A 24412-nucleotide genomic window follows, 5' to 3' on the forward strand; every position below is an offset into this window, starting at 1 on the left:
TGTGTTTATATTTCAATTTTTGTATAATACACCTGAATTTATCTCACTGTGAAAATTCATGATAAAAGGAAATGTTTCTTGTTCAAATAAACAATCAGCTGAATATTAACCAACCTTTCTCTGTGGAGTCTAAAGTAGATGGACTTTGTAGACAGCAGAATAGTGTAGTGCTATGAAAAACAGCAATAAAGCAAAGTGACAATTATAGTCATTGGAATACCTAGGATTCACGATTGGGTCTGAGCTGTTTTAACACCCAAATTTCCCAGGACACGAACCACAAGGTTGCAAAGTTCCCAGGGAGCTCATTTAGTACATCCTCCTGCTTTCAATTTTCTCTTTAGGAAAGGGTATTTCATTGCTTCACTCAGGAAAAAAAAAGTCCCAGTTACGCTTCATGCCTAACCAAGGCAGATTTTGTTCTTCTCATGTCATTTCCCCTGTGATTTTTGGAGACTGTTAGTTCAGGTTTTCTGAAGAACTGAAGCAGCTATGGAAATAATCACATTAACTCCTATAATAAACTTATGCAACCACTGTCAATCTTTTTAGTAAAATGTATCTGGCTCTCTGGGAGGCACTCAAAAACCAAATATTATATCCTAATATCTATCATCAGAAGAGTCATTGGGAACAGGTTTGATTAAAATATTATTAGAAATAATCTTACTCCATACATCTTAGCTCCCCCTAGTCACTTAAATGTGGTATCATATGAAAATGACAGTTACCCACCTGCATGAATTATGGGGTTCATAATATCTGCTGAAGCATCACAAGGTTACCATCACCAAGTAACACTAACATTTACATAAATGGCATTGTGTTGGAATCTAACAAAGAAAGAAAACTTATGACCCCAGTGTGACACCTTGGATATTATCCTTTTTTTTTTAAGGACATCTTGTTCATTGCTGGGAAGAAACTAAAAAAATAAAGAAAAACCTGCTCTCAGTTGTATTAATCTTCCAACTGAATACATTGTTTAACTGCTCTCAATGCCATTTTTCACACTGAAAAATGTCCTAATCCTACTGCATCTCCCAAACCTCTAAAAAAGATTGCCCTGGCTCAGCAGGGCTCTCCCTCTTCCACAGCCTTGAGGATGGGACTTCTCAAGTCAAGTAGTATCACTTTTCTAATCTTTATCTAGAAACCACAATTGTAACATATCCCTGGACTCCCTGACTTTTTGATACCAACACTCCCTATTTCCCTTGTGAGCTTTTCTTGTGTTCACTCCTTTTCGCCTCTCATCCATCCCCTCCTTCTGGTTCACCCCTCGCCCTCTTCTTCACCTCCATTCTCCTAGCTGCTCAGTGAGAACAGTGGCCTCAATTGTTTCAAGGTTTGGGTCAGTATGAGCTCCCTCTTTGGCTAAAAGAAACTTTGTTCATCTCTTAACAGTCAGTTTCTGGTCAAGTTATTTTGGATGATGGGTGCTGGAGCACAGGGTCAGGTTTGGAGGTTATTAGAAAAGGTTCCATGGCTGAAGCTTAGCTCTTGTTTTATGAGTCTTATTCTAGTTAGGAACAAGAGTCATGCATATGTACCCTATAGGTTTATGACGTATACACTTTATAAAATACATCAAGCCCTTTGAAAGTACACTGGAAAACACCACCACACGCCAGTGATTGGGGTGGGGAGGTATTTCTCTTTATTCTTGGTTCCAGATAGTGTTTACATTTTGAGTCAAGAAAATGGTTTAAGGTGGTGATTTCTTTCCTTTTTTTTTTTTAACATTCTGAAAAATAGCATAAACTTCTGATACAAATACAACAGAATCAGAATGAACCAAAACAAATCTCTTCTCCCAGAATGGAGAAAGGAGAGGAAGAAGAAAGATGCCACTATCATGAGGCAAAAGTATTTCTCTGCACTGAGTCAACAAGACAAGACAGTGCCGAGCAGAACTTTGTACTTAGTAGGCGCTTAATATTTACCATGTTTAAATGAACTATTAGCAGTGAGCTTTAGAATTGTGAAGTTTCAATCAGGGGGCTGTGTGAATGGTAACAAAAGATGAGGCCAGGAAAAACTTTTGACATTACATGTAGAAGCCGACTTCTACGATGCCAATACATTAAATAAAGAGGCTAACCACAGCAATTGTTTAGTACAAAATTATTCAATATTCCTATTTTTTTCTAGCACTCTAGGAATCAGACAGAGTGAGTCAGTGAATAATTTCATCTTTCTCAAAGATTTGCACAGGTAAAGCAGATAGCCAGGGAAGCTTTCTTGTGGTGAATAGCAAACAGCTAATATAAACAAACAAAACTGATTCCTAGCCACTTAAAGCTTGACTGAGGTTTTGTCATTATCAGCTTCCAGTTCCTTCATCATTCTGTATGCAGAGGCTGGGCTGTAAGGGACTAATTTTTTTTCCTGTGATTTTCCATTTCTGCTATTTTAGTGAGTGCTCCCTTGTTACCATGGCTCCTCATTTTTCTAGACTGTGAAAAAAAGTTGATTTATTTCTATTTGGCACAGACCAATTATACACACAAATAATGTACTTCAATGGCAGATGGATGGTTAAATGTATTAGATCAATAGTAAAATAAAAGTTTTTGCAAAGACTACTAACCAAACTTTGAAAGTGACTTGTTTGGAGGTCTGCTTACATGCAATTAAGCTACTTTCATAGCCTGCAGTACACTGAAGTTACGGTTATAGTGTGGCCTTTCACTGTCACAACAATGCCTGAGATCATGCTCTTTTAGGAAGAAGTGAGAGGGCACAGCCTTGACAACAAGCATTTCCTTCTGCCTTGGGTGAATTAGAGACTAAGAGAATATAAAGGAAGACAAACAGAGAAGGCTGAAATTCAAGAAAAGATGATAATTGCACTGAGTGAATCATTTTCTTGCAAGTTTGGAGATGAGATCTTTCCACTCCGCCCTCTTCCTCGTGATATACACAGGTGTGAGATGCTGCAGCCGTGGCTCCGGCTGTCCCTTAAAGAAGCCCTGACACAAGGCCTCTGTGTTACAGATTACGTACATTCCACAGTCATAGCTGTTCTGCTGAGCAGGGGCTTTCTCTTCCACAAATGCTACTTTGTCCCCTCTTTTTCCCAAGAAGGCCTCCAGTTTCCCCGCTACCTGGCTTGCATGGACAAAGTTGCTCCTGCTATGTGAATCATAATGGGAAAATCTATTTTTGTCTTGGAGATAAACCAACAAACTCCAGTGAGTTCCCCCAGCGGCTTGATTGGAGTTATTATTGATGGGTAAGAATATAACTCTTTTGTGGGGCAAGTCAAGAGGCTGAAGGAACATGGTGATCTCCTCTGGGCTGGCGGTACACTTGATAAATTGAGTGACTTCTGGGCTGACGAAACACACTTGGTCTGAGCAGTCATGGAACTGGTCACTAGCAAAGTACTCAAAAGCAAATCCAATAATATGGTCATTAAGCCAGCTGGGAGGATCCAACAGGGAGACATCTGATTCCCGTAGTAAACTGTCCATGTAACTCAAAACAACAGGGTCCATTCTGCACAGAGACCAACTGGAAACAAACGCCAAGAGCTGAAGCAAAGGGCAGAAGACAATATTTACTGATGCATATCCTGTATAAAAACCAAAATATACCTGTAGGGAGCTTGGAAGAGCAATGGACTAGGTCAAACAACCCATTACAGTTCTTATTCTACCACTATCCAGGTGTTTTGGGCCCCAGCTTTTCTATCAGTTAAGGAAAAGTCCAATTAGTAATACCATGTGCTGCCTCCCTAAAACTCATAGGGTTGTGAGACTTCAATCACATAGTTTATACAGGTATATATTTCTATTTGCTGTATAACTCTAAAGAGCCATATAAATAGATGTTGTTACTACTGTCCCTATTTTATGGATGGGCAAATTGAGATTCATAAGTGATTTGCTCAAGGTTATACAGCTAGTAAGCAGGAAAACTAGGACTAAAACCCAGGTCTTCTGATTCTGAGTGCAGGGTTCTTTCTATTGTCATAACCACAGCTCACATTTGTATAATGTTGTTATAGTATACATCCTGAAGCATAACAAAAACTTCTAGAAGATAGTATTCTGGAAGCACCCTTTCTCTCCCTTGGGAAAGGAAGTTCACTCATTCAGGAATTCCCTACACCAATGAAATCACAGGTCTAGTCCTTATCCTTTGAATTTTAAAAAGCACTTCATCTATATTTTGTCATTTGCTCTTCAAAATAATCCTAAGAAGGAGCTACAGATTTCTTGTCCTTTTCTTTTTTTTTTTAAAGATGAAGAAATGAAGGCGGGCTGACATTCACAAATCTTGTGTAAGTTGGAGGTAGGATTCAAACTCGGTTATCTCCCAACTCCAAGTGCATTGTTATTTTTACTACAACACATATCACAGCTTTGCCATTTACTACTTATATCATCTTGGGTAAGTCACTTAACTCTGGGCATCAGTTTCCTCATGTGGAAAATGAGAGGGATGGATGAGATGATCTCTTATGGTCCCCTTTAGCTCTCAAGTCTATCTGTACCACATTCCCTCTCTGTAAAACATTTGCTTAATTAGAAATTAAGTTTTTAGGCTGCTAAGATGGTGACAGGCTAACACTGCCTCACAGGGTTGCTCTGAAGAAAGTGCTTTATAAACCTTAAAATCCTATTATATACCAATGAGATGTTTGTATTTAATGTCAGATAAAATGCTTCAGCAAATAAGGAAACTTTTTTTTTTTAGGCAATTGGGGTTAAGTGACTTGCCCAGGGTCACAGAGCTAGTAAGTGTCAAGTGTTTGGTTGAGGCCACATTTGAACTCAGGTCCTCCTGACTTCAGGGCTGGTGCTCTATCCACTGTGCCACCTAGCTGCCCCCAGGAAACAATTTTTAATAATGCAACTAGAAAGCTTTACCAAGTATGTAAGTTTTACTTTGTCTCAAAAGGAAAAAAAAGGTGAAAAGTAAGCACAGCCTCCTTTTCTGCTTTTGGGGTGGAGATGGAAATCAATCTCCTTGGAAATGGTTGCATTGAGTTAGGGAGCAAATCTGTTCCAGTATTTTATCCTTGGCACTAGGTGCCAGAGGAGTGCTTATTCCAAAAGAAACTGTCTGTTCTTTCCCCACATAAGGAGGATGCCATTATAGGAAACATCAATATGTTGTCAATGTACACAAACCAGGCAGTTCTGAATAGTACTGGATTTCTAGGATCTTCTATTCTTTACAGATAAATGAATCCAATAATAAATTCTTAATGTTTTTATAGAAACTTCTTCGCAGTCAAACTTAATAAAAGAATGAATCTAGTTATTTGTAATGATATTCTTAAAGTAAAATTCCATATATTAGTGAAGCTATTACAAAGCACTAAATCTTCAAAGAAGATTAAATGTTTATGATTTTTATAGGACTTTGATTTGATACAATTTGATGCAAGTAACCTTTTGATTACTTATTAACTTAAGAATTTAAAAGAGCACTGGACTGGAATAAGGAACTAGATATTAACTAGTTGCATGGCAAGTCATTTAACTTTTCTATGCCTGAGTTTCCTAAATCTATAAACGGCGAAATTGTACTGGATGATTCTGAAGACTCTTCTGCTTGTAAATTCTGTTGAATCCAAGGCTAATTTCATGTAATTCTTGCATTGTAGGCACTTAATAAATAACTGTTGAAAAAAATGAACAAATTAATGTTTAAGAAATGGTGGTTAGATGTTACTTGAGGAAACACTTCCTACTGCAAAGTCTGTTAATGATTTTCAGACCTAGTTAGCATGTTGTGTTTGTTATTCAGTCATTTTTCAGTCATGTCTGACTCTTGGTGACCTCATCTGGGGTTTTCTTGGCAAAGATACTGGAATGGTTTGCCATTTCATTCTCCAGTTCATTTTACAGATGAGGAAAGTGAGGTAAATAGGGTTAAGTGACTTGCCCAGGGTCATACAGCTAGTAAGTATGTGGGGCCAGATTTGAACTCAGGAAGATGGAGTCTTCCTGACTCTAGGCGTAGCACTCCATCCACTGCACTACCTGCTCAAACTATGCCATTTAAATAGCAACTACTGAGCAGAGAAAAAAAAACCATCCTTAAATTTAAATCTAAAAATAATATAATTTCAATATTCAATGTCAATATTTTTTAAAAAATGACACTATATTTAGGGAATCTTATTCCTCTGGTATTTTATACATGTTGCAAAACACTAAATAGTGGTTAAATATCAGAATCACTTGTTATAATATGGTTTAAAATCACATTATAATGAGGATGTTGCAAGTAAACTAGAACAAAGGAGTGAAATCTATTGAGATCAAGGATGAACAATAGCATTTACAAACACTTCATAACATCTGTGTTTTCACTCCTTGAAAATGTGTGTATGGCTGTCAGGTGATGAGAGCACTAGTATTGTTTGCTTTAGTAAATAAAGGCTCACTAAGGAAGTCCAGACTTTTGGCTCTTATTCCTTCTAACATTTATATAATACATAAAATTTATTTATATAAGTATAATTTTAAATAATCTTTCATATGTAGATCCAAATATATATACACATATACATACACACATACACTTTAAAAGGAATAAGAATCAAAAATCTAGACCTTCTTAGACATCGAGAGGCTTTATTTACTAAAGCAGACAATAAATTTACACAATCAGTTTAAATAAATTCTATAATAAATCACTTATTAACAATGTCTCCTATACCTACCTACATATATAGCCTCTCTACACATACATATAGATACTATTGATTTTTAGATATTCATATCAATACTTTAAATTTATCACATAAATTTATATATTTCATAAGACATAAATTTTTATATATATATATATATATATATATATATATATATACACACACACACACATATAAAACAGCCTCATGATGTCATTTTAAGGTATCACACAAAAAACAGTAGCTCTGCTGCACATAATAAGTGCCCAAGAGGTCCTATTTTTCAAACACTGTCTTTGGCTGTTGTACTGTGTAGGGCTTATATCTAATGGCTCAGAAATATCCTAACTGCAAGTGATGTTCCCTGTAACATGACACTCTAATTGCCAGTAACACGATTCCCTATATTTAATCAAGGCATATGTGCCAACTGTGCATTAGTGGTCAAGTCATTTATTGAAGCTAATGACAATTTTGTCTATGAGATGATCAGGTCTGAAGTATAATCCAGCATAATCAAGTTAAGGATTTTAACATAATTTCATTTTTTAAATCAATCTTAGAATTTTTGCTAGGCAGTATTTTGAGATCAACTAGCCCAGACTCCCACCGGACACGTGAATGCCTGCTAGACGATCAGCCCGTCTCTGGGCCTGAACAACTTCAGGGATGGTGTCTTCTCTGTTTTGAGATGCAGTCCACTTCCCCAGTTAGACCCTATCTGGAGTGTAATACACAGTTCTGGGTGCCACATTGTACAAACACTGATAATTGGGAGAGTGAGCAATGGAGCACAAGTAGGACGGGATGGGTCACGAGTCTATATCCGATGAGAATTGGCTGAAGGAACTGGAGTTGTTTAGCCAGAAGAGAAGACTTAGGGATGGCGGAAGTGGGTATGACAGCTCATTTCAAGAATATGAGGAGTTACAATATATTAGAAGGATTAGTCTTGCTCTTAGGAGAAACTTCTAAACAATTAGAAGAGCTATGCAAAAGTGAAGCAGGCTGCCTCTAGAGGTAGTGGTTTCCTCCTCACTAGCTCTTTCAAGCCAGAACTTAAGAGCTTATTCTGTGCCCAATGTTGAGCTAAGTGCTAAGGAGACAAAAACAAAAGTGAAGTCAGTCCTTGCCCTCAAAGAGCACACATTTTAATGGGGATACTTAGGAGAGAATTTCTTCAGGTAAAAGTTGGACTAATTGTTTTCTGGGCTTTCTTTTAACTCTGGGATTATGTGCATTTTGGGCCAACTAATTAACCATTAGAAATTTCCTCCTCATAACTCATTTATAGAATATTTTAAGGTTATGCTTTACATTGATTACCATTTGATTTCCTTAGCAATCTCATGAGATGAATAATGTATCATCCTCTGGGAGCTAAAATCATGTGTAGTATCTTCAAATAAAGATATGGAAACTTAAGTTCAGAGTTTAAGTGACTTGCCTGACAGCCTTCTGATGCCTTAGCGCTCTTTCCATTACACATTTTAGATGCCCTGTAATAGCCCCCACCCAACAATGGCCCTAGTTCTGTTCTCTGGAGCAACTATGATCCGTTTTCCATATGACATCCTTCCAAATAACAAGAGATCAAAAAATATTTAAAATAGATAATATATGCAGAGCTGCTGAGAATTTCCACATCAACATGGCCTAATATGGACAACTGGTGGAATATCGTCAGTTTCAATGCATTTGCATCTGTAGTGCCTGATCCATAATTGGTGCTGAATAAATGCTTGTTGAATTGAATTTATTAGCTTAATTGAATAAATGTTTATTGAATTTATTTTTAGAATGAAATACAAATTTTATCTTTTCCTAAGTACCATTCCATTCAGATTCTTTATTACATTACTGTGTTTCTCCATGTGGAAAGACAAACTCCAAATCAACCTAACAATCATTAAGTCTCCTGAACTGGTACTAAAAACTTGCCTTTTTTTTTTTAAATCTTATTACCATGTAGCTTGTCCTTCTAATTTTTGTGTCAGCTAGTCCCTCTTAAGCATTTCCCCCTCTGATTAGCAGTTACTTAATTCCCATATCTGTAGATTTTAGATTTTATTTTACTGGAATATGCTGTTTTAAAAAATTACTTCTGATTACAAAAAAAATCATATATTTGATCACAGTTCAAATATGACATTGGATTGATAGGAGTGATTTTTCAAAGAACCAATTACATTTTTGTTCAGACAGACTTCTCCTAAGAATTCAGCGGTACTGGTAAAACAAAACAAAACTCTCTAAAGCAAAAACCTGAAACAACCTTAATAAACTAGCAAGTAACGAATGGCTATATAAAATCAAAGCAATAATACAAAGAAATATACAACAGAAACACTGGTTTCTGTGAACCCAAGATGAGGAAATTGGTCTGGAAATTAAGGCAGATTTTTGCCTGAAATGTTGGGTAAAATTAAAATAACAAAAAATGGAATAAATAGAAAATCAAATTCAAGAATATAAATTTTCAATAAGCTATGGCTGTGAAACTGCCCATGTGGTTCGGTGCCTTAGGTTAGTGTGAAACACTGCCGTGATAATACCGCATTGTTCTCAGCAGAATGTCTATATTTTTGTAGATTGGTCTCAAACTGGGTAAGCATTTGAAGGTCAAGAAGATAGCACCTTCTCCCTTTTTAATTATTAATGCTCAATTGCTGCTTATAGTCATAGGCATACACTGATGAATTAATTTTGATAAGAAGCAATTCTAGTATGCCTCCTAAAATATTAAATTTTGTTAACCAGTTTATAGCTTAATATTTACATGAGAGCACAACTAGAAATGTTCTCAAAAAGAAAGTTCAAATGTTTTAAAAAATTAAGTATTTTCACTGCTAATCCTAAAATCCAGAGCTTTTTAAAAAAATTGCATTTGAAAAAGGCCATTTCAATTTGTATACATGACATATGAATGAAAGCGAATTGGATTTTGAAATTATATCCTAAAAATGTAAATCAATTACAAATAAGGGAATTCCCTTTGTGATCTAGGAAATATGAATTCATAAATTTCAACATCCACACATGAGAGAATACCATTATTTTACAAGTGGAGAAACTCAACTGTCAATTTTTTTTTTTTGGTTAGGCAATAGGCTTAAGTGACTTGCCCAGGGTCACACAGCTAGTAAGTATTATGTGTCTGAGGCCGGATTTGAACTCAGGTCCTCCTGAATCCAGGGCCGGTGCTCTATCCACTGTGCCACCTAGCTGCTCCCCTTAAACTATCAATTTTTAAAAGTACCTGATAGCATGCTTGATAATTTTATTAATACCTGGTGGCAAAGGATGGACACCAGCTTGCCTCCATTACTTTAATGGCCTATTTAGGACTAGAGAGGTGAAGGTGACCTCTTGAGATTCTACCTAGTTCTAAGATTCTAATGTTTGTATGTCTTCATTTTACTAGGCATAGTTATTAATGGCAAAGAGGTAAAGCAGTAAGAAACAAAAGATAACCCAGTCTACTACCAGTCTTCTTTCAACCTCTAGATCTCAAAATAGAATTAAATTATATATTTTTCTATTATACTAGAAGGGATCTCAATTTGGAGTAAATATCAAGCAATTTTCTTTTAGATGGTTGTGATTATCCTTTTTTTTTTTTATCACATAACTGTCTTTTGCTTGGAGAACTTCCTATGCTCTATTGTACACTAATGAAGTAAAATCTCATTAATCTAAACAAATTAGGAGGAAGGCTAATTTGAACTAGTCCCATTTTAAAGACATTGAAGGTGCAGTTGAAATAGATGGAATTTGGAGTCAGAGGACTTGGGCTTGAATCCCTGCATGGCTGTTTATTACCTGTTGTGAATTTAGGAAAATCACAATTTCTCTGGGCCTGAGTTTCTTCACTTTTAAGATGTGGGTAGGCTAAATGATCTCTGATGGTCCTGTTAGCTACAAATCCAAAGAGACTGATAAAACTGAGGTTCAAAGAAGTTAAGAGATTGGTCCATAGTTATATAGCTAGGAAGATCCTAGTTAAGAGCTGAAACTCAGTCTCCTAAGTCTACCATTACATTATCCATATTTTCTAAAAACATGGAAATTATTTTTTTCTAGCACCTACCTAAAACCAAAAGTTAACAAAGTGCAGCAGAAGGCTCAGATTTAATGAATAGCTCATTTGTATTCAGCATTGTTTGGTATGCAAATTGTACTTGTTAAAACCTTGAAAACTATTCTTTTAAAAAGGTTAAACATTTTCCTCTCAAAGTTGATTTATGTTCTGCAAATCCTTTCATAGACAGCATAAACACTAAACTTTTGCTCAGTCTTCAATTTATCTACTTATCGGATTCCTAACCAATTAGATTTTACTTTTTAAAGACTAGAAGTAATGGCTGACTAGGCCTATGATAAATAGAACTTTTCCTTTCATAAATGTCTTTAGCCTTTTTAAAAATGAAATTGTCTTCCCAATAAAATTTGAGTTAAATAAAACAAATGTAATAGACATTTTCCTATAATAGCTGAACAAGGTTGTTAATATAAACTGGTTAGCTAAGCAATGTTACTTTTATTTCCTCATTGTCTTCAACTCAGGCTAAGGGGAAAGTCAGCAAATTCAGCTTTTAAAAAAATAAGAACCTATTATCAATAATAATCTCATAAAAGTACTTACTTATTCATTGGCTATCAGGCTACACTAAAGTTAGAGTCAAAACTGCCCTGTGGATACTCAAACGTTAACAAGGCAAAGATGTTTTTACAAACATCTACAAGAAGATACAGTACTTTAACAAAGGAGGCCATAGGAAGGAAAATTCAACAAACAGCAGAAGTTAGGTAAAGCAACTTTCAGAAAGGTTTTCTCCAATATGTGAAATTCTTTAAAAGCTTTTCAATTACCAAGTGTTATCTTTTCTTTACAGATAGAAAATATGAGAAAAAGTGGATTACTTCACTCAAACACTTTGGGCTGCTGAAAAAATCCAGACTTTCATAGTTTGAAACTACACCACTACAACCACTCTGGTCTTTTAATGAATCTTTTGGGCAACAATAATGTGGCATACAAACTAGGCAGCCACTCCAGGCACCTAAAACAGAAAAACAATGAATTCTCCTTAGAAACTAAGCTACCAAAACCAGATTTGTGGCACTATGATATTCAAAACACAACTTGGTGGTTAATATATCATAAAAAGGCAGAGTGAATAAAAGCCTTGAATTTAAAAAAAAACTAGATTTGTCCAAACATTTTATGCATGACAATTTTTAAAATGTTAAAGCTTGGATTGAAATATGAACTATGTTTTTTTAAATAGTTTTTAATTAGCCATTTTTATAACATCCATCTCATCTTAGAAAACTTTTTATTAATAATTTTAAACAGCTACAGCTCATTTTAGGACAACATATTTAGAGTTGGAAAGAACTTTAGAAGAGTATTTTTTTTGCTCTGTAGTTCTCAATTTACTACACTAGCGACAATATTTCAGTTCTGCACAGTTTGCCCTGACATGGATATGGCAAGTTCTTAGGGGGCTCCACACTTGTAAATTCATTGGTGCAGAAACTCCTTTGGTGTTAATCATCAATTCCATAACTGATAAATTTAGAGAGACACCTGGGGGCACTAAGAGGTGAGGCGACTTGATCAGGTTCATAGTTCTACAAAGTGTCAAACAGAAGAACTGGCAGCTAGGTCTTCCAGGCTCCAGGGTTCACTATCCAGAAAGGCACCTATCTACATAACAACCTAAGTACTCAGGATAAACCATTCAAGAGCTTTGGGGAGTAGATTTCATATTCAGGTTCAGTAGAGATTACCTAGATTTTAAAAATATGAGTTTCTTCTCACATAAATTATTTGGGAAATGAAAAACAAAGTTTCTTCTTCCCTCTCCGGGGGGGGGGGAGTCTATACTGAGTCGGCTTTAGAAGGCAATATCCCAGCCCTAAGAATCCATTATGTCATGTTCATCCTTGAAGCAATAGAGTTTTAAAACCTTTTATACTGAAGTTTACATTGTTATTGTTTAAAACACATATAGCTAGTACCTTAAGAGTTCATCTAATCTAGCTCAACTTTATTCAAACAAAATCATCAGGAATACACATTTACTGAATTATGTCAGTGTGGAACACACTAAACTCTTTATTCATGTATTGAGCCACCATTTGCATGGCATTCACCACATACTGTCTTCTGTGATAGTTACTTGTTAACATATTTCTCATTTCTAGGAGTATAAACTGCTGGAGGCCAAGTAACATGAAAACGATTTTTGTACCAGTCCCAAGCAGTAATATTTATGTGGCATTTGATCACAGCCAAACAGCTATGGCCATCCTCATTTTACACAGGGGGTGGAGTTACAGTCCACCTCCATTCTAAATCTGGTGCTCTTTCCACTAAGATACACAGCCCAGTCTTTCGGTTTAGTGGAAAGACCAGTGGTTTAGGAGTCTGACGACCTGGGTTCTAGCCCCAGTTCTGCCACTTGTTATATGACACTGGTCAAATTACTTAAGAAGCTCTCTGAGCTTGTTTCCTCATCTGTAAAATGGGGACACCTACTTCACAGGGTGGCTGTGAAAATCAACTGAGGACGCCTGTGAAAGTATACCATAACTGTCCAATATTATACGAATGCAGGGTAATAATAAACATCTGCTGATTAAAATAATCATATGTTTGTTGTTGAAGAAAATATCTAAAATAGGGGGCTTGTGGCATGCCACATATCATGACATATAAATTGATTTTTTTTTTAACTTCAAAGCCTTCTCCCAAATTGGGGGTGGGTTACAGGAAGCAGTTTAACTACAGTTGGGATAATAGGTTGAACTCGTCTAATAAGGAACCAGAAGCAGGATTCCGGCTCCCCCCCCCGGGTGATTCACGAAAGGGTTAAGCCCTTCCAGTCTCGCTTATTGGGGGCAGGAGCTGGGAGAGCAGCACTGAGGAGGAAGAGAGGGAGGAGGTGGAAGAACAGCTGCTCTTCCTAGGTCTTCAGCGCAGGTCAAAGCCTAGCAAGGTCTGAACGGGCTGACAACTATACAAAGTTGCCTTCTGCCCTGGGATACTTAGCGAGATACGTGGACTTGGGTGACAGTTGTCCCAGTGCGGAGTCGCCCAGATTCTTGCAGCTCTAACCTTAGGTATTGGCGATGGGGGGTTCAGGTAGTTTACAGTAAACAAAGTCAGGAGCAAGGCGTCACTTTCTAAGGGAGCTGCACAATTATTGCGGGGAGAAAAATCCCAAGAAGCCACTGCTTTAACAGGTAGAGAGCTGGGGTGAGGATGGGGGGAAGGGGTCCCCGACTTGTCGCAGGGCTCCCGAGGGAACCGGGAGCTCAGTCCCAGGCGCAGGGGGGGGTCCTTCGCCCACCCACGTGGGGCGGGGGGGGCGTTCAACGCCTCAGGGCACGCTGCCGTCTCCCTCCCTCCTTCAGGATTTGGGGCCCCTTTCCCGCACAGACGCTAACTTGGTTTTCGGTGTCACGGACTTTTCGTCCTGATCGGGTGACAGACCGCGGGGAGAGCGCCCCCAGACCCCAGAGGTCCCGGGAGCCGCGGCCTGGCTTTCTTCTCCAGACCTCGGAAGAGAGCGGCCGCCAAGGGCGGGGGTCAGGGGCGGGGTCAGGGGCGGGCTACCTCGCCCCAGCCCACCCCACCCAAGCGACAGACCCACCTCGGCCCCGCTGGACCGGCTTACACCGGCTGCTCCCGCCCTCTTACCTGCCTTGGGCTTCACCCCCCGGGACGCACCTCCGTTTTGGCTCGTGCCAAACCTTCCTCCCCCCCACCCCCCAACCAGCAGTTAAGGTAGCACCGGCTGCCCGTAAAGCGCGTGGAGCCGTCGCAAACCCAAGTCCGTCTCCTTTTCTACCCGTCCCGTCTTTGCGACATCGTGCTTGCAGGGAGAAAGTCTGGCGTCATTAAAAGTCGTAGTAACAGATCAAAAAAAAAAAAAACGTGGATTGGAGGCGGGGAGTGTTCCACGCAAGCGCGCCATTCGGAGAGGGGGAGAGGGCAGGGCGTGTTTTGGGAGTCTAGGGGCCTGGCGAAAAGGGGCGTGGGAGGGGTGCGCGTGCCTGTCGCGGAGCCCCGGAGGGAGGGGCAGAGGAGGGAAGGCGCGGGTGCGCGCGGTGACCGGCTAGCAAAGAGGCGGGGGCGCGGACTGAGTCGAGAGCGGAGGACCGCGTAGAGAAGGCGGCGGGGCGGTTACCGGCGCCGGAGTCAGGGAGCCTAGGAACGGCGGCGACGGCTGCGGCGGCGGGAGCTGGGGGTGCGGAGAGCCTCGCGGCAGGGATGAGTCCGGCGCGGGTGGAGTCGGGCTGACAGGGCGGCGGACGCAGGGGATGCGCGGCGGCGGCCAGACCGTCCTGCTTCATCCCTGCCAGAGCCCGAGTCCCGCCGCCTCGGCCCCGGCCCTAGACCCCGGCCCGGAGTCACTCGGTGGAGGCCTCGCCCGTCCTGGTCTAGGGGCTCCAGCCGAAGAGGCGGCGGCGGCGGCGGACCCTGCGACGACTCGGAGGTAAGAGCCGCCCGCGGGGCCAGCCTGCCCACGTCTTCTTCTCTCTCCCGCGGTGGGGCGGCTCGGCCCGCGCCCCGCCCGGCCGCCCCGTCCCAGCCTGCGGTTGTGACCGTTGGTCCGGCCTCGGAAGTCGCGGGGGCTCCGGGAGGGGGCGTGTCTGGGCCGCTCGGGGAGGCCGAGGCAGGGCTCCCGCCGGGCCGCCCCGAGCCGCGGGCGGGGAGGGGGCTGCGGCTCGCCGAGCAGAGCTTGGGCGTGCCGGCCTCGCCCCCTGGGCGCGGGCCGGCCTCCTCCAAGGTCATCCGGCGGCCCCCCCGCTTCATTTCGGTCTGCCAGTCGGCGTGACAGCTCGGGGTCGGTGGGGACAGCCGCGGGCCGGGCCGGCGGTGTGGGTCGCCGCGGCCCCCGAAGAAGCCAGCCCTGATGTCACCGAGATCTACACCCAGATTCACCTGCTGCGGGGAAGGGTTTGCAGTAGAGCTGCCTGGGCACGTGGGGCGTCGTCTATTTATGTGTATGTTGACTAATTTATTAAACGGCGTCCTAGTGGGATGGAAGCAGCGGTTTTTCTGCGGGCTCTTTAGGTATCGATTTTAGGTGCTTTGGAAAATGAGCGTTGTAGCTGTGTTCAAGTCCCCAATATTTAAAGTTAAAATAGTAGTCATTTCGGGGGGCCACTGCTGCTCCTTCTGATGTCTGATTTTTCTCAGAGGAGCAAGTACAAAATGCTGCACTGATGTCATTAGTAACAAATCTGGCTGCTGTAAAGCCATTCCACACCAGAAAATGCTCCCTTTGCTGAAGCTTTGTTAATTAATAATGTTTGAACTTTCAAGAGGTTAATGCATTCATTTAGATCCAATGGCCCAGTTTAGAATTTACCTCTCAAGGTAAATTGGAAGCAATAACTCGTTCATCTGAGAGAACTTTATCATAAGTACTATTGTACAATAGGAAAAAAACAAAAAGACTTTCCTCCTGTTGTTAAGGTTCTTTGTGTTACATAGTTAGGCAGAGTAAAATGGCATGCTTTTATTCCAGGTTTATTGACAGTTATGTTTCCTTTTTTCAGTAGTGGTTGTATCATGAAAACATTGTCTTGATGTTTGTTATAGTTTAGAAACTCAAGAATATGATGTAATTTAGAGAGCGAAATTAATCACCGAATTGTACTACTAGCCAGTGTGACAGCTGGACTGGATGACATCAAGAGTCTTTTTTAGGTTTAATTCTGCTCCATGTTCCTACGCGATTTGGTGTCGTGTTAATATTTTAGCAATAACATTAGAATAAGCATATTCTGCTTTTTTGATGGCTTTCCTTTTTAAAATAAATAAATAAATTCATACGTTGAACATTTCTAACTAACTGGAATCTGAAAAATCTATAGTCCAAGTTATTTTTCAGTGATAGTCTCAGGTGAAAAAAAAATCTATGCTGTTACTCTAATCTTTCTAGATTTTTCGTCTTCGGGAAAAGACAAATTCCAGTGCTGCTTGGCATGAAGGGAAAACATACTCTTTAAATTGTCATGTATTGTTTAAATTATGCAGTCTTTATAGTATCTTGCTACCCTTATCGTTGATATTCGGCTATAGATAATGCTTTCCTTTCTCTTTAGAGTTACCTAATGTTTGGTATTTATCTGAGGCTTGTAAATTACAGATTGTGGCCAAAAAAGGTAATTTTGGCTCTTTGACATTTATGTATACATTGTACAAGTGTGATTTTTGAGTAGTTTTTTTTATTGATATTAGATTGAACTTCGATGTCATCAATGAATGTATGATTAAGAAATATAAAATGAGATCTAGGGATAACTGTTGTACTGGCCACGTGCTCCAAAGATATCTTTATTCTGTCAAGATAAGGCAAAGAAGGCTTCCTAGTCAATTGGATGGGTCCTTTTTTGTAAAACTTATTTGAAAGACGTGGACAAGAATTCACACAAGATAGGTATGACTGGGTGGTGATCTGCAATATTGTAGGAAACGTCCACATCGGTGATGTCTATTACTGGAGAGAGAGAGAGAGAGAGAGAGAGAGAGAGACAGAGAGAGAGAGAGAGAGACAGAGAGAGAGCGCGCGCGCGCGAGAGCGAGCGAGCGAGAGCGAGCGCTCTCACTCTGGCTCTCTTTTTCTCTCCCTGTCTTTCTGTGTGTGTCTCTCTCCCTCCATATATACATATACATATATATATAGTTACATACATTAATTTAAGTAAATTGAACTAGAACTAGCAAGACAATAAATAGAAAGGTCAGTTTAGAAAAGGTGTTTTGAAAACTTGCCAACATTGTATGAAATTAATTTTTAAAATGGGTATTAAAACTTTTTATTTAGAAAAATAGCAATTGATATTTTACATTTTTGTTTATGATTTTGTAGTATTAACTGAGGAATTCTGAGGTAATATTAGGAACAGGATGATTTGCCTCCTTCTGTCTTCCCTTTTCTCCTCCCATATGATATCTTTTATATGATAAGGCTTTTCTTCATACTAGAAGAAATGTTAATTTGTTCATCGAAAGCTTGGAATATGTAGATTGCAGGGACCTTGGCAAGATCGTGTGTATGTGTCTGTGTGTGTGTGTGTAAAAGTAGCTCTTTACTATGCTGTATTTGCCTGTGGGGAATTTTGAAGTACTTTAGAATCTTACAGCATGTTATACATTTTGGCTGATGAATAATAAGAAAATATGTGGACATTAGTGCTGTTTAATTCTTAATGAAGGGAAATGATCGTCTGGGTCTTGTGTATTTTTTTTTTAAGTGAGGAATCTGGTAGAAATTAGTAATACAAAGTCTTCCTGTATCATTTCTCTTCCTTTTAGAATCTGTTCAATCTCTAATAGTATATTTGAGAGAGATTTCATAAATTTTGAAGAAAATTTGTGTACTCTTTAGCCCTTAAAATGAACAGTTTAAAATAATTCTAAAAACACATTAGTACTGTCATGTATTTTTGGAACACTAATTTCTGAGGAGTTAAATAGAGGGAGAGACATTTGGTCAACATGTCACTCTGAAGTCTGAGACTTGAGTTGGAATCTCTTCCTGTACCACCTTTGTTGGATTATAGATTTAGAACTGACAGGAAACTCAAATAATTAGTCTCTGAGCCTCAATTTCCTCATCTTCATGAGTTCACTCAGACAGTAGCTGGGTGACCCTGGGCAAGTTACTTAACCTTTTTTGCCTCAGTTTCCTCATCTGTAAAAGGATCTGGAGAAGGAAATGGTAAATCATTCTAGTATCTTTGCCATGAAAACCGCAAATGGGATCACAGAGAGTCAGACATGACTGAAATGACACCACCACCATAGCAACATAATGGCTGTGGGGGGAAGGGAGTTGTGGAAGGCTGTGAGAAGCAGCACGTGTGTAGTTCGTTAGATCCTTCTTTCACACATTCTGACTTGACAAGCCCCTTAAGCTGTCTATGCCTCCCAAGGAAATCTAAGTCCGAATTGCACAATTGCTGATCTGCATTGGTAGAGGGAGTTTGCTCACTGCACCAATGAAATCACACATCTGGACCAAAAGAAAAAAAGGACAATATTTGATTATCTAGTTATGAAGAAAGAGTTATGTAAATATTAAACATACAACATGTGAACTATTATTTTAAACACTTTTGTAAGGTAGGCAAATACTGTGATTTTCACCGTGTAGATAGGAAAAAGAAAGGGAGGGAGATGTTGAAGGACTTTTTTTTCTGTTTGAAAAAGAAAGTCCAGGTTTTCATATATTGGATTTTATTTAAATCACAACATGCCTTATGTAATAGGTTAAGTAGTAAAAACTGACAACATAATGGGCTGAAAATGAAAACCTCTGTTTAAAACAAGCTAATTCATAAAGTTAAACATATTTCCAGGGAGAGGAGAATTTGACTATTTCATTTTTAGGCTCCAATCTTTGACCTGAAGATAACATTGAATGACATTTGACTGATAGCAAAAAATCAGTTGCAGAGTTCTGTGGTACCTACTTAAGACTATTAGTGCCCTTGCTTTTGATGGTGGCATTCTGAGTGAAATACTGTAGAAATTTGTAAATATAATAAAGGAATGGATTTTGAACTTAACTCACTTTAAAAATCACTTAAACAATTTTCAGTAGAAAAGTTTAGAACTCTGGGAAAGGAATCCCAATATATTCCTTTTAATTTCTCCTTATTAATGGCAAAAACTGCATTACTTTTCATTTTACTTCTGCTTAACCCATATATCCCAAATGTAGCTAATACATGTATGATTTTCTTGTACTATGAAATGTGTTTAATGCTTCTACCTTGGAGAAAGTAATTTGTTTCACATAATTACACATTTGTTCTGTGGGCTGACTTGTCAGTTTCTTAAAAATGTAATCTCTATTAATAATAATAACTTCATCTCCTCTCTCTCTTTGCTCCTTACAATCCTGTTTCTAACCTTATTATTCCACTGAAACTGCTCTCTGCAAAGTTACTCTCTTGGCTGCCAGATCCAGTGGCCTTTTCTCAATCCTCATTCTCCTTGATCTCTCTTCAGTCATTGACACTCAACAGTATCATAGTCTCCTCCTTGATGCTTTCTTCTCTCTAGGTTTTCAGGACGCCCTCTCCTGTTTCTCTTCCTCACTATCTGACTGCTCCATCTCCTTTGCTGAATCCTTTCCAGATCACATCCTCTACCTCGAGGTGTCCCTCAGGGTTCTGTTCTGGGCCCTTTTCTCTTCTCCTTCCATATGATTTCACTTAGTGATTTCATCAGCTCTCAGGGATTTAATTACCATTATGCTGATGATTCTCAAATCTTTCTAACCTGCCCCAGACTCTGTGCTGACCCCCAGTTTCAAGTCTCCAGCTACTTTTCAGACATCTCCACCTGGATGTACATTAGATGTTTTAAACTCAATATATCCAAAATGGAATTCATTATCTTTCCCCTTAAATCTTCCCCACTCCTAACTTCTGCATTACTGTAGAGAGGAATGCCATCCTCCAAGTACCACAGGCTCACAACCTAGGAGTCTTCCTGGATTTCTCAGTATCTCTTACCCCCATATCGGAGCTGTTGTCAAGGCCTGTTGATTTTACCTTTGCAAAATCTCTCCGATACATTCCCTTCCTTCTTTTGACACTGCCACCATGAGTGGGTCTTAATAGACAAGCAAAATCAGAAATTTTAAGGTTGTATTATATGCTTTATTTCAATTGTATGAATGCTTTATTTTGTATTCAGTCTTTTCAGCTTTACAGTTACAATAACATCAAATCAGTTTTTTTCCCCTTTGGTGAGGCAGTTGGGGTTAAATGACTTGCCCAGGGTCAGACAGCTAGTAAGTGTTATGTGTCTGAGTCATGATTTGAACTCAGGTCCTCCTGACTCCAGGGCTGGTGCTCTATCCACTGCGCCACCTAGCTGCCCCCATTTTTTTCAAATGGCAGGAACAATGGCATATAAAAATAAATTTGTTGAAAAGAACACATTTTGAATGAGATGTAGTATGGCATAGTGAAAAGAAAGCTGGCTCCCAGAGCCAGGAAGACCTAGATTCAAGTCCCACCTGCTTCTGACACTAGCTGTGGGACCCTGGGAAAATTGTTTAACCTCTCAGGGCTCTATGCAATTATCTCACACTCTTTAAGTTGCAGAGAAGGTACTGACTTATATTGGTAAGTGGGATTTTCTCATCTAGGAGTTCCTTATACTAATGAAATCCCAGGTCCAGTGCTTATCCCTCAGGTTTGGAATGCCTGGAAAAGGTAGAGTTCTTAATCATCTAAAGCACTTTAAAGAAAATGTTTTGCCTCTAGGTCTTAAATGTGAATTATGATCCCAGCATATTTTGGCAGTGGGGTCATCCAACGGGCAGCTGCAGAGCAATGTTACATGTACAGTGAAGAACCAGTTAGCTGTCTTGAATCACAGACAGCTGGTTTTCTGAAATGCTTTTCTTTTATTACAAATGTAATGACCTTTAGTTGTTTTTCTCTTAAGATTGTCTTTTTTTGTGACTCTGAAGATGTTGACAGCCTTATGTCCTAAGAAATAAACATGGCACCTACTGTTGCTAACTGTTTAGGATGTGCTTGTCTGTCCACTAAACTGGAATTTTTCCCCTCCATATCTCTGCTTCTGGTTTCCTTAGCTTTTTTCAAGACTCCAGAAAATATCCTATTCTGGTCCCTCCTAATGTTAGTGCCTTGTGTGATTATCTTCAGTTTATCCTATTATCTTGTTTGTCCATAGTTGTTTGCATGTTGTCCCCCACCCCATTCCCATTAGACTGGGAGCTGCTTGAGGGCAGGGGCTATTTTTGCCTTTCTTTGTATCCACAGTATTTAGTATAGTACCTGTCATATCATAGTAGGTGCTCAATAAATGCTTGTTGACTTGACTAAGCCACTTATTTTGAACAATGTGGAAGCATAAAGTTATGGAAAGCATAAAGAATGGAAAGACCAGCTCACTCAGCTCTGGAGTCAGTTAACCTGAGTTTAATCTTTGTTGGAGTCTATACTTAATATAATCTTGGCAAGCAAGTCATCTGACCTCTTAATTTTCTCATCTGTAAAATAAGGGTAATAGTACTTTTAATGCCTATTGTAACTTCATAGGGTAGGAAAATACGTTAGACCTTAAAGTACTGTAGAAATGGGAGTAGTTCTGGGAGATGAAGAGGCAAAAGTGTGTATTGGGTGACTTCTTGGAAAAGTAAAAATTTGCTCCCAAATGGAAGTAAATCATAATGTGTGAAGTGTTTCAACTGTGTTCTTTTCTCATTGTAAAAAATTTCAAAATGTACTTTTCTTATGTGTATCTCCAGGCTGAAGATAGCATAAAAAGTCCTAAATTCTTTCTGTTATTGAAACCATGGTACATTTTGTTAATTTGAGCTAATTGTTCTCTTTTGACATGTAGTGTCTTGAGTGCTATGTCCTGTTTTCTTATTACATACTTCTGTGAATCATTCACTAACAAATTATATTGCTTGCTGTTTCAAATTATTTAAGATTTACTTTCATCCATCAATTACAGTTCTAGATTAAAGTAAAACATTGGAAAAATCATTTAGGTGACTTGCCTATAATTGCTTACAAATGCTTGAGAATATGCTTTCATGAGTGAAAATGAGCACACTGCTTGAATTTTGTTTTATGCTGACTATTTAAATTTGTGCTTCTTAAAACTTTGTTAAGTATGTGAGTTTTAAATATTACTGTCAACTTAAATTCTTTGGATAGTTTTCTCCCTTCTCTTTTCCCTTCCCCCAGCTTGATCTTTATCACAAACTCCAGTTATTTTATTTTAAAAGTTCACATATCATATTTGTGGATGCAATTTTAAGAAATTTAAGTTTTTAGTCATACATAGTTTATTGTATTGACTATATTTGTTGTGGTTTTTGCTTTATTGGACACAACTTCTTCCTAAAAGCCTGAAGACTCCTTTTAATCATTGAAGGATACATTCTCGTCACCAGTAAGAAATGTAAACTTAAAGACCCACAAATTGTCATTAAGCAGCAATATTTACCATATTAAGTAAGCACTATTCTGTTTAAGCTATAGAGTTTTTCATTTGCTATGTGTCAGCATGGGTTGTGGGTGGTAGTAGGACAAAGGAGACCCATATTGAGATATGGGCCAGGCCAGGAAGTGTGGCACGTGATGACAAGCAAAAAGTCACAGCCAGAGGTACATATATGTTAGTGCTGATATAGAAATAGCAGGGTATTTTTTTAAGTACTCTTAATTCTGAGGGCAAAGCAGAGGTTAGAATTGGGGTTCCTGGCAAGACTGGATGGAATGCTGAGTGTTGAGTAAAAGCAGACAAGCATGGTTTGATGGCCAGAGATCCAGTTGGAGTAGGAAGAGACATAGGGATGGAGGTCTTGGCTGTCTCCTGCTTTAGTTGAACAAAGTGTGTGCTGTAGGCTTCTGTGGCTACCACTGTAGAAACAAAGAAGGTTAAGTTGTGTTGGAACTTCTCAGTTATAGTAATATAACTCACATTGATTTGATTTATATCTTGCTTTGCAGTTTACAAGGTGCTTTCCTGCTAATCTTGTACAATATCATTAATAATCTGGAACGAATATACTGAGAATAAACTGAGTCTCAGAGGTAAAGGAATTTGCCTCTTTTGTCCCATGGTTAGTAGATGTCAGTCAAGGACTTTTTCCACTTTACTGCCTTGACCTCTCTGGATTCCAGTTCTTAAAAGGTATCTGGCTAAGGTAATTTCCCTCTCCTGGAATATCCTCCTGCAAATAATCGGCTTGTTGAAATCTTGCCCTGTGTAAATTCCATCTTCTTTGCCGTCCTTCCTCCCCTCCATCTCTTTCCTTGGAACTTTCACAGCACCTCCTTTCATGTTTATATATGCTGTTCAGGGGGTCAGAGTTCAGAGCTCCTTTTTTCTCTCCAGCTTGCCAGTCAGTGATTGGGGTGGGAATTGTTTCACTTTTGTCTTTGTATTCTCCAGTGCTTATTAGCATACTCCCTGGTAAATAGAAGTCAATTGATAAGTGCTAATTGATTGCTTATCTATTCTGTTTCACTGATGTACTTCAAAATTTTTTAACCGGTACTAAATAGTTTTGATGATTACCGCTTTATAATATCATTTGAACTCTGAAAGTGCTATTTCTCATTCCTTCCTCAGTCTCCCCCCATCTCCCCCCCAATGCTTCTCCTTGAGATTCCAGTTTCTTCAGATGAATTTTGTTATTTTGTCTACTACTGTAAAACAACTCCTTCATAGTTTGGTGCAGCACAAATTCTATAAATTAGATTAGATGTTATGACCAGAGATAGTGTGGTATAGTAGGCATCACTGGGACTTGGAGTCAAAGAGATCTGGATTTAAATTCCTGGTTTGGTGCTTTATTAGCTGTGGGACTCTGGGAAAGTTACTCTGTACCTCTTAGGGCCTCATTTTCCTCCTTTGTAAAACGAAGGGGTTGAAGTTGATGACCTCTAGGTTCCCTTCTATCTCTAAATCTATGAATCTTTTATCATTTTTATGTTTATAAAGCCCAAACATGAGCAGTAATTATGGCTCCCATTCTTTGTCATTTCCTTTAAAGAGTATTTTGTAATTGTATTTACTTGTGTGTTTTTGTAAATTGTTGACTCCCAGATATTTTATGCATTTATAGTCATTTTGTGATTTCCCTTTCTGTTATTTCCTCCTATTATTTTCTTATTGCTATACAGGAATCCTAATTTTTTTGTTTTATATATTGCTATTTT

General features: G+C 39.0%; 2 protein-coding genes across 3 annotated transcripts in view; one reads left to right on the plus strand and one right to left on the minus strand.

Moving 5' to 3' along the window:
* Positions 1 to 1598: 1598 nt before the first annotated feature.
* Positions 1599 to 14882, minus strand: SENP8 (SUMO peptidase family member, NEDD8 specific). Of its 2 annotated transcripts, none has more exons than XM_020996820.2 (2): positions 14860 to 14882; positions 1599 to 3539 (listed from the first exon to the last, which is right to left on the minus strand). In XM_020996820.2, the coding sequence occupies exon 2, from the start codon at positions 3501 to 3503 to the stop codon at positions 2865 to 2867; it is 639 nt and encodes a 212-aa protein (XP_020852479.1). In that variant the 5' UTR covers positions 3504 to 3539; positions 14860 to 14882; the 3' UTR covers positions 1599 to 2864. The 2 variants fall into 2 exon arrangements, with proteins under 2 accessions (XP_020852479.1, XP_020852478.1); XM_020996819.2 differs by lacking the exon at positions 14860 to 14882 and adding an exon at positions 14370 to 14480.
* The window catches only part of MYO9A (myosin IXA), a 320315-nt gene continuing 310659 nt past the window's right edge, over positions 14757 to 24412 (plus strand). Inside the window, 1 exon segment of the mRNA XM_020996823.2 lies at positions 14757 to 15168. The gene's annotated coding sequence lies outside the window, so the exon portion shown is untranslated.

The sequence above is a fragment of the Phascolarctos cinereus genome, unplaced genomic scaffold (assembly GCF_003287225.1).
Source record: "Phascolarctos cinereus isolate Bilbo 61053 unplaced genomic scaffold, phaCin_HiC Scaffold_3;HRSCAF=262, whole genome shotgun sequence".
Taxonomy (NCBI): Eukaryota; Metazoa; Chordata; class Mammalia; order Diprotodontia; family Phascolarctidae; genus Phascolarctos; species Phascolarctos cinereus.